Here is a 14361-nt window from a genome sequence, read left to right as displayed (position 1 = left end):
AGGGGTCTCAACAGAGCAGCAGCTACTGGAACATATGGATCATCAGTAGGAATTCCGCTTAGTTCTAGAGATACAAAACTCTCAATTTTCTGAAAGGTTGCATGGGAAACTCTCTATTATCTTCTTTATCTAGTCATGATTTTTGCACTGACTTTAACAGTTTAGGATTTATATTTTTCTTACCTCCTTGTTCCTATGACACATTTAAAGATTTGTAAATCAAGAGACATCATTTTTTTTTTTTTTTTTTTGTCTTCTCACTGCTGTTCTGATTGGGTCTACATCATCCTTCACCTTGGAAGTTTAGTGGCCTCCCTTCCTCATTCTCTCCCTACTATGCCACCAGAACAACCACACCAAAGCACTGCTCTGTTAGGGCACCTACCTGCCAAGAGCTTCAATAGCCAGCTTCCTTGTTACCTACTGAGGGAAAAATAATTCCAAAATTCTAAGGATGGCATCCCGGATCATCACATAGGGGACTTCCTTTCACAAAACTGAATTAAATAGCTAATATGTCCAGTCCCTGAGATGCATTCTGAGAAGCAAGTTGTAAATATGAACAACACATTCCTGCCCTCACAAAGCTTACAGACTCATGGAGGTGACCACACTTAAAAAACAGGGATCTGTATTTACCTGGAGTGGGGTGGGTTGGGGTGGGGGCTTCCAGGAGGAACTGACTTACCAGCTAAGACCTGAGGGTTGGTCAGACTAAAACTGTCTGTGTGGCAGCATGTGAGGCTGAGGACCGTGTGAGGAGGCAGGGCAGAGATGGGGGGAAATGAAAAGTCCTTATGGGAAGAGAGAAAGAATCAGAAAATTAAAAGACACTCTCTATGCCCAGGATATGTGAGTGATGTGGAGGAAGTAAGGCTAGGAGAATGGGCAGGTTCGGGTGTAAAGAGCGCTCTGCGATGTGAAAGATACACTCATGTATGGACTCATAGGTCTTTGAAGGATTTTAAGCAGGGCACTCACATGACCAGACTAGCCCATTGGGAAGACAGCCCTAAATTCATGTGCCAAGTGGTCGGCAGCCCTTAGGAGGGGGCTCTCCCAGGCAACTCAGGCTGAGTGCCTGACGGGTATGCGGCCCAAGTCTCGGTTGTGGCAGTAACTCCTGTCTCTGCCTCCCCCAGGGCTTCCAGGGCAGTGGCTGAGGAGACCTTCCCGAGGGGCAACACGCAGTAGCTGCTGAGCCATCGCACCCAGGAGAAGCCGCAGGAACATGGCAGCCCCTGCTTGAGAGGAATTCAACACCAACAGACTCCATTCAGAAAGGAATAATGTCCAAGAAAGGGCGAAATAAGGGCGAGAAGCCCGAGGCGCTCATTGTCGCCCTTCAAGCTGCCAACGAAGACCTCAGGACCAAGCTCACAGACATCCAGATAGAGCTGCATCAGGAGAAGTCCAAGGTGAGTGGGGCTTCCTGAGGCCCGCCTGCCGCCCTGCCTCAGTGGGCTCTTGTCTGCTGGTTGCCAGAGGGGGCAACAACCCCTGCACTTGGGGAGATTCCCTGTGTGTGGCAGAAGGGATTGAGCACAGGATACACACAAAATGAGAAAACCCTGCTCATGAGCTCTGCCTGCCCAGGAAGCCAGATGTAAAAATTGAGAGCATACTCCCCCACCACCACCACCTCTGGACAAATGAATAAGCATGTGGCCTTGATGGGTCCCACCCTTGCCTTCTGTAGTCATTCCCCCGAGGCATTTAGAGATATCTTTGTAAAGCATGTCCATCATGTCATTCCACTGCTCAGAACCCTGCAAGGCTGCCCACCTCTCTCAGTCACAGGACTTCCCCCACCACGTCAGGACCTCCCCCCTCCAGCTCTCCATCATCTGACTCATCTCCCACCACTGCTGTCCCCAGATCACTCTGCTCCAGCCTCTTCACTGAACCAGGGGACACACGCCCATCACATTTGGGCCTTTGCCCTTCTTCTTCTCCAGCCAGCGGCATGCTCCTTCCACACTTCCTGCAAGTGTCAGCTCTAGTCAAGCATCTGACTACAATCTCCAAAACAGAGCACTTCCTGGGTCCACACACTCCCTAAAGCCTGCCTTTTCCTGGTTCATCTCAGCGCAGTTTTTGTATTTATATGTTGACTTGTTTAATGCTTCTCTCCCCCAAGTCAAGTGTAATCTCTGTGACAGCAGTCTCACTTACCTCTCTATCAGTGGAGCTTAAATAAATGTCCAGGACTGAAAAGCTCAACATATATTTGTTGAATGAGTAGATGAATGACTGAAATGTGATTTCTATCCTTATACCTTACTATTATCCTGTAGAGCTGGGAGGAGGTTTAAATTAGACACGTACATAAAGGAGTGATGAGGAGTATATGAGAAAATTCATGTCAGATGCTCAGAGAGCTGCCTGGTACATAATAAATTATGAAAAAAAAATTCATAGTAATATCCCTTCCATATCTGGTATGCTTGAGTCAGTTGCTAATTAGACTTAGGGAAGTTTCTTTGCTTCTGAGTCTCATCCATTAAATGAATATGCTAATGCTTCTCTTATTAGAGCGGTATTGATATCAAACAGAGTCATGGACAGGAAATCATTTTGAAATACGTGACAGGCGTAAGACATTTTGCAAAGTAGAGACAATCATGTCAGTGTAAAATTGCCTTAAAGAGATAACTCTGTGTGCAGTAAGGAAATGTTCTTAATCAAGTCACAAACAACACATATCCTTACTCTTTTTTACTGCCTCTTCTTCCTTGACTTTACCATTACATTTTAATTAGTTCTTTTCTCCCAGATGTATTTCTCCTGGTTTGAACAATAATAAAGCTTGGATTGGCCAAAGCTCCTGGCCCCCTGTCTCAGTTAAGCCTTGACCTTGGATAAGCAGGCCCCAGTGTAAAGTTTATGAAGGGTATTTTTCACTTTCCATAAAGTTAACAAGAAGGTGGTGTCATAAAACAAAACAAAAACAAAGTCAAAAATGTTTGTGTAAGAGTCAGAAAAGCAGAATATTGCCCTTCTGTCTCCCCAGGGACAAATTTTAATTTCTCAGTGTGTCGATCTGTAATTCAGATGACTGAGTCTGTTTCTCCATATCCTTGTCTCTCAAGCATCACTGGAAATTAGAATAACCGGAGGGAACTTATTAAAAATTGAGATCCCTGGGCCCAGAGTCCAAAGATTCTGATAAAGTAGGAGTGATGAGGCTCAGGACTGCAATTCCAGCACACGGTCCAGACAGTCCCCATGGAGATGGTTCTTTGACTTTGTGTTGACGAACACTCCACCCCGCAATTCCTTCCAGGTCGACAAGCTATGAACATTTCATTGGTTTTAACTTTCCCTGGGGCAACGTAGCATTTCAAGGGAGGCAGGCTGCTTCAATTGTAGTAACAGCAGGATGACAAACTACCTTCATGGGAAGAAGGCTCTCCGTCTGGGTACTGGGAACCATAACCTGCCCCTGGTTTGCAGAGAGCAAGCTCATGAGATTTTAAAGAGGCGGAGGCCCTGCAGATCCCAACCCTGCCATTTCCCATATGTGCTAGCCTTTTAAAAGGGGTAACTCTTGACTGTGGACAGAGCTGTTTATCTTGCCTGTTTATCCAGGGCTGGGCACTGGTGTCTAAGCCAGCAGTCAGGGGTCATCTCTCTTTCTGACCAGAGACCAGAAGCCAGGCTCTGAAATGAAAGCACTGCCCTTGTCGTCCACCCTCTGCCCCTCCCCCAGACTCCCTCTCCCTGACAGTTAATTAGAATCCTAGCACAGGGGCGACAGCAAAGCCTCACCGCCTGTCAGCAGCATTCCCCAAAGAGCAAAGGGAATTTAGAGGGCAAACAAGTCATAAAGCAGTTTTATTAAAATAAATACGATTGTGTTACCAAAGGCCCAGGCTCTGAGAGAGAGAACATGAACAATGCCGACATGTGAATTCACAGTCTCAGTTTGACTGCAAGGCTAGGATAACAATTTAACCTCAGGGGAATGGACTAGTTAAAGAGTGGAAACCTTTGGAGTGATGGGATATTACTCATTTTTCCAGAAAGACAAATCATCCCATTGACATTTGCAGAGAGTATTGCAGATAGAGCAGGTCACAAATGCTGGACTCTGTTGACTGTTTACCACCTGTCACACATGGTCAGAACTTCGTTTCCTCCTCACATAATCCCAGCTCTTTCCCTTAGCACCTGAGTGACCCTGTGCAGGTTATGAAATACCTGTGTCTTCCTTTGTCACATGGGATAATAGTCGTGTTTACTTCCTAAGTTATGTGTGTGTGTTTTTTGAGCAGATATTATCAGACATGTTGTGTTATAATTCAGTTATCACATTTCACCCTCACTACCATTCTCTGAGGTGGGCACTGTCATTATCCACATTTTACAAATGCAGAAACCGAGGCTCAGTGAGATAAAGCAGGTCACTCAGAGTCACGTGCTTGTTGGTGACGGGGCTGGGTCTTCAACTCCCCTCCCCTCTCCTCCCACGTCTGTGCTCTTTTTCCAAATGTTTTCCCCAGTCTTACTGAGATATAATTGGTGTACAACACTGTGTTCATGTTATGTGTGCAACATAATGATTTGATATATGTATAGATTGTGAAATGATTATCACAATAAGTTTAGTCAATAGCCATCACCTCACAGAGTTGCAAAGTTTTTGTTCTTGTGATGAAAGTGAAAGTGACAGACTCTCAGTCGTGTCCGACTCTTTGTGACCCCGTGGACTACACAGTCCATGGAATTCTCCAGGCTAGAATACTGGAGTGGGTAGCCTTTCCCTTCACCAGGGGATCTTCCCAAGCCAGGGATTGAACCCAGGTCTCCCGCTTTGCGGGCAGATTCTTTACCAGCTGAGCCATAAGGGAAGCCCTGAAGATGGAGATACTGGGGATTGAACCCAGGGTCTCGTGCATGCTAAGCATGTGCTCTGCCACTGAGCTATACCCCCAGCTGCTGTGATGAGAACTGTTAAGATATACTCTTTTTGCAATCTTCAAATATTGTTAAGAGGACTGTTAACTATAATCATCATGCTATACATTACATCCTCAGAATTTACCATGTAACTGGAAGTTTGTACCTTCTAACCACCTTAACCATCTTCTAACCATTCTGCCTCTGGTAACCACCAATCCATTCCCTATATCTATGAGCTCTACTTTTTTTTTTTTTTAATTCCGCATATAAGTGTGATCATACAGTGTTTGTCTTTATCTGGCTTATTTCACTTGGCATAATGTTGCAAATGACAGAATTTCCTTCCTTTCTATGGCTGAATATTTCATTGTGTGTGTATAGGAGGTGATAGATCACATTTTCTGTATCCATTTATTCATCAGTGGGCATTTAGGTTGTTTACATGTTTTGCAGAGCCAGTGCTATACTTAAAACATGTGAATGTCTAGAAAATACTGAAAACCATAGGCAGAGGAAGAGACAATGTCAGAACTTTTCTTTATACTATTATGCAAATTTCAAATGGAGAAATGAAGTGTGTGTGTGTGTGTTGGGGGAGGGGGCGGATATGCCCCTCTCCTTCTCCCATAGATGCCTGCATTTCCACTGCAGGGAAATGAAACTAAAATATTAGACACAGCCAACTTCTGGTGAGTAAAAATTATCTGAAAGATTTGTAATGCACTGATAGGAAAAAACATGGAGATATGTAGGTCATTTTGACTGGACTCCGATCATAGGGGCCAAAAGGATGTAACTATGGGGCCTGTGGTGGAGAGGAAAGAACACAGGTGGGGTCTCTCTGCTGGATGACCTTTCTGGGCCTGCATTTGTGCATCTGTAAAATGAGCAGATTATGGATAACATAAAAGAGCTAAGGTCCTTTCAAAATAGTCGAGATTAGTCAGGAAAGGAATCTGCTCTAGCTCTTCAGGGCCCTTCCCTAATCACCAAGTTACATGACACTGTCCCTTCATTCCATGTACTCTATCTAGCACATCGCCCTGTGGTGCTTTAATCACAGGACTCTGTACTTATGAAGAAAGTGAAAGTCTGAAACTTACGTCTGAAGTTACTTTATTTGCTTGTTTCTTGCCTGCTATCCGTGCTCTAATGAAATCTATGCTTCCATGTCTGCTTCAGGGACCCCTAAGTAAGGGATCCCCAGTGTTCACAGTGCTGCCCGACATTAGGAGACATGTCCTACTTGTTGAGTGAATTATCATGATTGTTTTTAAAACATTCCCCAAAACCCCATGGCATAAGTACAATATAGTATTGATTGAGGCGGGCCACCCCAGGCTTGGGTGGAAGAAATATTTCCACCAGATCTGTCTTTCTTGGACCAGCACTGAGCCATTAAGCCATGGTATTTTCCTGTGTGTCTCCTCCGTGGACACTGATCTGCTGCCCGGGGTGTGTAAGCACACCAGGGATTGCTGTGAGATGTGAAATCCACCCACCCAGTTCCCCAGGGTTTCATTCTCTCCCGCAGAGGCAGACTACAGCTACAGTGAAGCCCACAGTCACAGAGGGGATGAAGCAGGAGCAGAGGATAGGCCTCTAAGGGTCAAGTCTGCAGGGTGGCAGGCCTGGGATGCTTGCTTTGGGCAGAGTCAGCTCCAGAAAGGAGTTTCCACCCTTAGAACAGCCCTTTAGACTGCAAAGCAGTCCTCACTGAGAGCCTGGGACAAAGGCAGCATCTGATTACTTTCTGATTTCACTGAGAAAGAACACAAGTTCTATGTAATTCCTTTGCTCCCAGTGACACAGCTAGAGGAGGAGCCAAAACGGGAATTCCCATCTTCTCTAAGGCTGTGGTCAAGGTGGTGCTTTCTTACTCCACTGCCCTCTGTTGCCTCCAGGGTGCTCTCCAAAAACCAGCCAACCTTCTCTCTCCTCAGGCTAGTACTCTAGAGTTTGCAGGTTCAGGGCCCACACTGGGCATCCAGTACTTCTTGCTTTCTGCAAATTTAGTTTTGTTTTCAGGAAACCTAAGTAACTAAAAGCAGCAAATGAAAAGAGAGAAGCTTTTATTACTTCCCCAGGTTGTATAAAATCTCCCTTATGCTGTGTTGTGCTTAGTTGCTCGGTTGTATCCAACTCTTTGGGATCCCATGGATTGCAGCCCGCCAGGCTCCTCTGTCCTTCAGGATTCTCCAGGCAAGAATACTGGAATAGGTTGCCATGCACTCCTACAGGGGATCTTCCCAACCCAGGGATCGAACCCAGGTCTCCCACATTGCATGCGGATCCTACCAACTGAGCCACCATAGAGCCCAAAGATACTGGTGTGGGTAGCCTATCCCTTCTCCAGGGGATCTTCCCAACCCAGGAATCAAACTGGGAACTCCTGCATTGCAGGAGGATTCTTTACCAGCTGAGCTACCAGAGAAGCCCTTATGAGCCCCATTCCTATGGAGGCAGCCTTTCCCTCTTCCCATCTCCTTTTGGAGAATTACTTAGTGCCCATGAAAACCCCTGCCAGCCCTGTGCGTTTAGATCTCTGGCTACATCTGATGCAGATAATCCAAGCTGAACCTTTTCCTGGCTTGTCTTTTCTTGATAACCTCTCAACCCTCCTTACCTTTAATAGGCAAGTCCAATGTTTAATCCTAGATTTCTAAGATCACATTAAAGCTCAAACATCACCCTCTTAACAGAATTTACAGTGGCATTTTTCAAAGGCAAAACTAGAATTAGGACAAAAGAAGAAAATATAATGGGAAGCCTGGGAAGCTAGTCATGAATTTTCTTCCTTCTATCATAGCAGAAGCAGGATTAAATTGTCCTAATGATTTTTTTTTTTTTTAACCTCTGGGGTAAAAGGGATATAGGAAGTCTTTTATTCAAATCTCTGTTCAGTGCTCACCCTCTGGCCCTGTCCCACCCTACCCCCTATAACTTCTTTGTATACATTAAGCAGTGTCTTCCAAGTTAAGATGAGATGTCACCAAGAAACTCAGGACATCTTGAGGAAACCCTATTTTATCTTTGAACATCTCTATTAGGAACATAGTTACTAAGGTCTTATAATGTAATAATAGTAGCGCTCATGTTACCACCATAATATGGGTATTTAGGTTTATGTTCTTCCTGGTATTAGTATACATTGCATGATAAAATATTAATGTGCAATAATGCTCATCAAATTAATATTTAATATCTACCATGTATTCAGTTCAGTTCAGTCACTCAGTCGTGCCCGACTCTTTGCGACCCCATGAATCGCAGCACGCCTGGCCTCCATGTCCATCACCAACTCCCTGAGTTCACTGAGACTCATGTCCATCGAGTCAGTGATGCCATCCAGCCATCTTATCCTCTGTCGTCCCCTTCTCGTCCTGCCCCCAATCCCTCCCAGCATCAGAGTCTTTTCCAATGAGTCAACTCTTTGCATGAGGTGGCCAAAGTACTGGAGTTTCAGCTTTAGCATCATTCCTTCCAAAGAAATCCCAGGGCTGATCTCCTTCAGAATGGACTGGTTGGATCTCCTTGCAGTCCAAGGGACTCTCAAGAGTCTTGTCCAACACTACAGTTCAAAAGCATCAATTCTTCAGCTCTCAGCTTTCTTCACAGTCCAACTCTCACATCCATACATGACCACTGGAAAAACCATAGCCTTGACTAGACGGACCTTTGTTGGCAAAGTAATGTCTCTGCTTTTGAATATGCTATCTAGGTTGGTCATAATTTTTCTTCCAAGGAGTAAGCATATTAATAATTATTAATTGCCCATGTGTTCTAGCCTATCCAAAGGACTTTGCTGGATTATGGAAGTCAGTCCTTTCAACAATCAAATGAGAAAGATATCGCCAATCCTAGTTAACACATGAGTAAACAGAGGCTGAGTCTGGGGCCCCAGCTTGCCAAAGCTTTCAGAGCAAACTAGGAGATCTGAGATCTACCCTGACCTGGCTCCTGGCCCACCTGGACCCTGATCAGCCTTCTTTATGTTGTGTGTTGATAGGTGTAAAGCCTTTAAAAAAGTGCCTAATTAATACATAGTAAGTTAAGCCCCCGATAAATGCCTACTATTTTTTGTGATGGAGCTGAAATTTTTGTCCATATAACATTTCCACAAGTAAAAATTCATTATCCCTTCAATCAACTAATTAATTTTTACCTTTCAAAATATTATCTTCACATTTTTTCATATTACTCAGAGGTAGTTCTTCATTTTTTAGTATACTCATTTTCATAATTTACATTAAGTTTTTTTTTACATTAAAATATTAAAATCTATTTCTTAGTGGTACAATCTAAGCTATAAATAATTTTCAGAAAATGTTTTTACTACAAAATTTTTATTGGCTCTTTTTTCCTTCCAGATGTCAGTCACATTCTTTGTATCTCCTTCATAGTGAAACTCTTTTCAAGTTAAAAAAAAAAACAAAACACCATACCTAGAAATACTGCCAAAAATGACAGTTTCCATGACAACCAAATAAATAGACATTAAAAAGTGCCAAAAATAATTCAATATCTTTTCTTTTTTTCGAATTCTGTGCTTTCCTTTAAGTGATGGACGAAAATGCCAGTGTGTGTTCCTATTTGTTTTGTCTTCATGCTGGAGTATATTTTCCATACACCTGTATTTTCACTTTTTTTTTTCTTTTTCATTCATCTCTTCTCCAGTCTACACATAAAAGATTAGTGTTATAACTTGAGAGAAATTACAGAATCACAAACTTGTACAATCTAATACACCTGCAGAGAACTTCACATAAATAATTTCAGATCATGAGTATTTCCTCTTGTATCCAATATAATATTACCTTACAGTTTACAGTACTTTACAATTTAAGCTACTTTCCCATTCATTATCTAATTTAATCCTAAAAATATCTCTTTTACAGGTATTTTTTAAAGTGTAATCAAAGATCCTCAGGATAAAGCAACTTTCTTAAAGACAGTTGATGGTGAAATCAAAATACAAACCCAGAATTCATCACCCTTTATCCATTTTTACTACAGCTTTTCATTGTTTTAGGAAGAGCTGCTAAAATTCCCCTAGTAACTCATTACCTATCTGCTCTTATGGTCATGATACTGTTCCAAATGCCTAAGGAACGTAAATACATCCTGCTGAAATTGAAGATGATCAATTTCATCTTCAATTGAAGATGATAATTTCCTATCACTTGAGTTAATTTCCCCAAGGTAAATTAGATGGAAGGTAAATTATCAGAGATTCTAACTCAGTGAAAAATAAGGCCCCTCTTTTCAAAAATTACATTATATAAAAGAAGAATCAGCAAACATTTCTGTGAAGTACAGAATAGTAAATGTTTTAGGTTTTGTGGGCCAGAGAGGTTCTGTGAAACTACTCAGCTTCATTATAGCATGAAAGCAGCCATAGGCAACATGGAAATGGATGGGCCTGGCTGTGTGCCAATAAAACTTTATTCACAAAGGGGGAGGGGGCGGGAAAGATTTGGCTCATGGGGTACTGTTTGCTCACTCATAGTCTAGAAAGTCCTTCTTCAGTTCATCGTAAAAAAAAAAATGGAAGTAAGATTTAGGCTGCCATTACTGAACATTGGGAGAAATATCAAACAGAACACAGGCAGACATTATATGTTGGGGGTATTTTTCTTTTATTGTTTTATACAGGGAAGGGATGGATGAGGGCTACCCTGGGTAACAGTACAAGCCCATGTTCTCTAAAATGTGTGACAGGATATATTATTCCTGCCTCTGGTTACGAGGCCAGCCAGGGAAACATACCGGCTTACATTCTTTAATTTCACACATGTTCTTTGTCTTCTGTGTTGTGCTGACAACCACTGGGTAGACAGATGAACAAGGCTCACTGGCAGCCTTCTAGGAGTTTCCAATTGAGGTGGGGTAGGAGAGGAGATGGTGAGGACAGACAAGTGCGCAAAAAAAAAAACCAGCATAAAGAAAAATGTGGAAGAGACTGGCAAGGAGGTGTCAGCAAACTGCACTGAGAAGACAAATGCAGGAGAGATGAGCTTGGTCCTGGGTGATCAGGGTGATATGACCAGAGAGGGTAGCATCTAGCTGGGTCAGGAGGAATGAGAGGACCCCAAAAGGAACTGAGTGAAGGGCAGATCAGGAAGAAGAAACTTAGGCAGGCACAGAGGTGTAGAGATTCAGGGTGTGTGCAGAAAATAGAATACTGCCCTATGCCTGAGATGGCGAATGAGGAGTTCAAATGGGGCTGAAAGTCCAACCAAGTCATCTGAGAGCTGAAAGGGGCAGCTGAAGTGTTGGGATTCTATCCCCCAACAGGAAGAAGCCCTGGCACATAGATCATAACAGGATTTTGCTAAGACAATGTCAGCAGCAGTGTGACGAAAGCTCTATTCGTTAAATGAACCTCCAAGAACTCTGAAGTAATGCTATCCAAAAGAAATATAATGCAAGCCACAAATCCAAGCCACATATGTGATTTTAAAACTTCTTGTAACTACAATTTTAAAAAGTAAAAATAAGCCAAATTAATTGTAATAGTATACTTTATTTTACCTAATTTATCCAAAATACTTTATATAGTTTTGGACTTTCCTGGCAGTCCATTGTTTAAGACTCCACACTTCCAATGCAGGGAGCATGGGTTTGATCCCTGCTTGAGGAAGATCCCACATGCCACAAGGCCAAAAAACTTCAAAATATTATAGTTTCAACCAATATAAAAATTATTAATGATATATTATTATTTACCTCATACTAAGTCTTAGAAATGGGATGAGTATTTTATACCTGGGGCCAGGCTCAGTTTAGACTTTGCAGTATCACAAGTGCTCGCTGTGGCTAGTGGCCACCATGTGGGATAGTGCTGCTCTAGAATGTATCCGCTAACAGACACTTGGGAGGGGACCTGGGCTGGGCTGGAGGCAAGACCCGAGAATAGTCGTTTGGGGGTGCTTGGCTGTTTATTTCGCCAAATCTCCTTGTGTCCTGAGTCCTTTTAGAATAACCTACATGGGAATAATTGTTGTACCTTTAAAATCAAATATTCATAGAATGCCATGTGGACTTAGAAAATCCTGTTCTAGCTAAAGGTAGGTAAACCATTAAGGTAAGTAAAATCTCAGACACTTTACGTCATAATTACAATTGTTTCAATAAAGAATTTGGATCTTACAATTTTTCAGCTGGAAAGGCTCAGCAATTATTTTACAAAATGGTCTAATTTTACAAATGGCAAAGACTCAGTATCACTCACCTAGATATTACTCCTGGGGCTGCCCAATTTTTCCCTTTTTCTAGGTTACTGCCTGTGTGTATATGTGTGCAAAAGACTGAGACAGAGGAACAAAGACAGGCAGCAGCAATGACAGTAGGAGGAGGACAGTACAGGAGCCTAGTGAGGTTTTTTTAAGCTACAGATACCAGGCCACACTCTTATCTACTAAATCAGGGACAAACTCACAGCCAAATTAAGGCAGTGCTATTGCTTATCTATAAAGACCTGTATTACCATTGGAAATAGTACAAAACACAGGAGAATTTTTTTTTCTCCTTGCAAGTAAAATGATTAGAAGCAATACTTTATTAAATTCCTCAGAGTGTTGACACAGATGGGGGAGAGAGGGAGATAAGAGTGCAGGTAGTGAAGAATGCAGACAGACACCCATGTAGCCGAAATAACAGCCACTGACCTCCTGTAGCAGAGAGGTCCTTGTACTGCAGGGGTTTTTGCTGGTGTGTGTGTATCTGTAAAAATTTGGGGTGGGGGGGTGAAACCAAGTTGCTATAGTAAGGAAGGTGAAGTTGAGGACATATCAACCATCTTCATTCCTCACTTCCCCTTTAGCAGCAGTTAACTTCTCTTCAAAAAAAGAAAAAGAAGAAAAAGGGAAATGTTTTATGCTATCACTTTAGGCACCAGTTTTTCAGTCTGATCAAAATGTTGAACTATGGACTGTCCTGGGCGTCCTGGGACATGCACAGTTAACAGTTTAGACCTCACTAGGGATGTGTAGTCTAGAATGATCTCAAGATGATCTATTTTGAACTCCTCACCAAGATGAAAAACATTAGAGCACAATTTCCTAATTTTAATGTGTATGTCAGTTACCTGGGGATGGGTTAAACTGCAGGTTCTCATTCACAGATCTGGGATGGATCCCTGCATTTCTTATAAGCCTCTGGGTGATGCCTGTGCTGCTTGCCTGAAGACCACACAAAATAGTAAAGCCCCAGAACATCAAACATTTGTCTGAACAAAGTATTGGAAGCATCCTTGGGTATTTCCTCCTTTCACATAATGTGAAAGTTAAAGTGGCACAGACTTGTCCGACTCTTTCTGCCCCATGGACTGTACAGTCCATGGAATTCTCCAGGCCAGAATACTGGAGTGGGTAGCCTTTCCCTTCTCCAGGGGATCTTCCCAACCCTGGGATCAAACCCAGGTCTCCCGCATTGCCTGCAAAGTCTTTATCAGCTGAGCCACAGGGGAAGCCCAAGAATACTGGAGTGGGTAGCCTATCCCTTCTCCAAGGGATCTTCCCGACCCAGGAATCAAACCGGGGTCTCCTGCAGTGCAGGCAGATTCTTTACCAACTGAGCTATCATGGAAGCCCTCACATGCTGTCCTCCCTGCATAAAAAGGCCTGTGGTTTTCCGCGGGCACCCTCCCTCCTTCCACTGCGGGCTAGAATTTGAAAAGAGATGAGGCATTAGGAGATCGCAGGGATCTGAGCTGCTAATCATGCCTAGGAGCACATCTTTCTGATGAGGCTCACCTCTCTTCCTCCTTTCGCCTCTCAGGTATCTAAACTCGAGCGAGAGAAGACTCAAGAAGCCAAGAGGATCCGCGAGCTGGAGCAACGCAAGCACACGGTCCTGGTGACGGAACTCAAAGCCAAGCTCCACGAGGAGAAGATGAAGGAGCTGCAGGCCGTGCGGGAGAATCTCATCAAGCAGCATGAGCAGGAAATGGCCCGGACAGTGAAGGTGCGGGATGGCGAGATCCAGAGGCTCAAGTCAGCGCTGTGCGCGCTCCGGGACGGCAGCAGCGACAAAGTAAGGACAGCGCTCACCATCGAGGCCCGTGAGGAGGCCCGGAAACTGTTCGATGCCGAGCGCCTTAAGCTCTTACAGGAGATTGCGGACCTGAAAACGGCCAAGAAGCAGGTGGACGAGGCGCTGAGCAACATGATCCAAGCGGATAAAATCAAGGCTGGGGACCTCAGGAGTGAGCATCAGTCCCACCAGGAAGCCATCTCCAAGATCAAGTGGGAGTCGGAGCGGGATATTCGGAGGCTGGTTAGTAACCCAGGGCAGAACCGTTCTCTTTCCAGGCTTCAGGCAGCCGTGGGGCTTGCTTTTCCAGGTGTTTTTTCGTGAGTGGATTGCTAACAGTGCCCTCCTGTCTCGTGCTGTTCAAAATATAAGATAAGTCGATAGGTAAATAGGTGCGCCCAGGCCAAAATTGGCATTGTA

General features: G+C 43.7%; 1 protein-coding gene and 1 non-coding gene across 5 annotated transcripts in view; one reads left to right on the top strand and one right to left on the bottom strand.

The window, feature by feature from the left end:
• The window catches only part of JAKMIP2 (janus kinase and microtubule interacting protein 2), a 189280-nt gene that overhangs the window by 121822 nt on the left and 53097 nt on the right, over positions 1 to 14361 (top strand). For all 4 annotated transcript variants that reach the window (XM_086412240.1, XM_086412239.1, XM_086412238.1 and 1 more), the window contains exons 2-3: positions 1143 to 1418; positions 13687 to 14184. In XM_086412240.1, coding sequence (XP_086268366.1) covers positions 1290 to 1418; positions 13687 to 14184 — 627 coding nt within the window. In that variant the 5' untranslated portion in view covers positions 1143 to 1289. The remainder of the gene's footprint in view (positions 1 to 1142; positions 1419 to 13686; positions 14185 to 14361) is intronic.
• TRNAA-AGC (transfer RNA alanine (anticodon AGC)) lies at positions 4865 to 4936 on the bottom strand. Its single transcript has one exon. It is a non-coding gene; the product is annotated as a tRNA-Ala (tRNA).

Source organism: Bos grunniens, chromosome 7, assembly GCF_055505025.1.
Source record: "Bos grunniens cultivar Pamir isolate PY7600 chromosome 7, Bosgru_T2T1.0, whole genome shotgun sequence".
In the NCBI taxonomy this organism is placed as follows: domain Eukaryota; kingdom Metazoa; phylum Chordata; class Mammalia; order Artiodactyla; family Bovidae; genus Bos; species Bos grunniens.
Note: the sequence above shows the minus strand (reverse complement) of the source record. Positions and strands in the feature narration are given on the sequence as shown.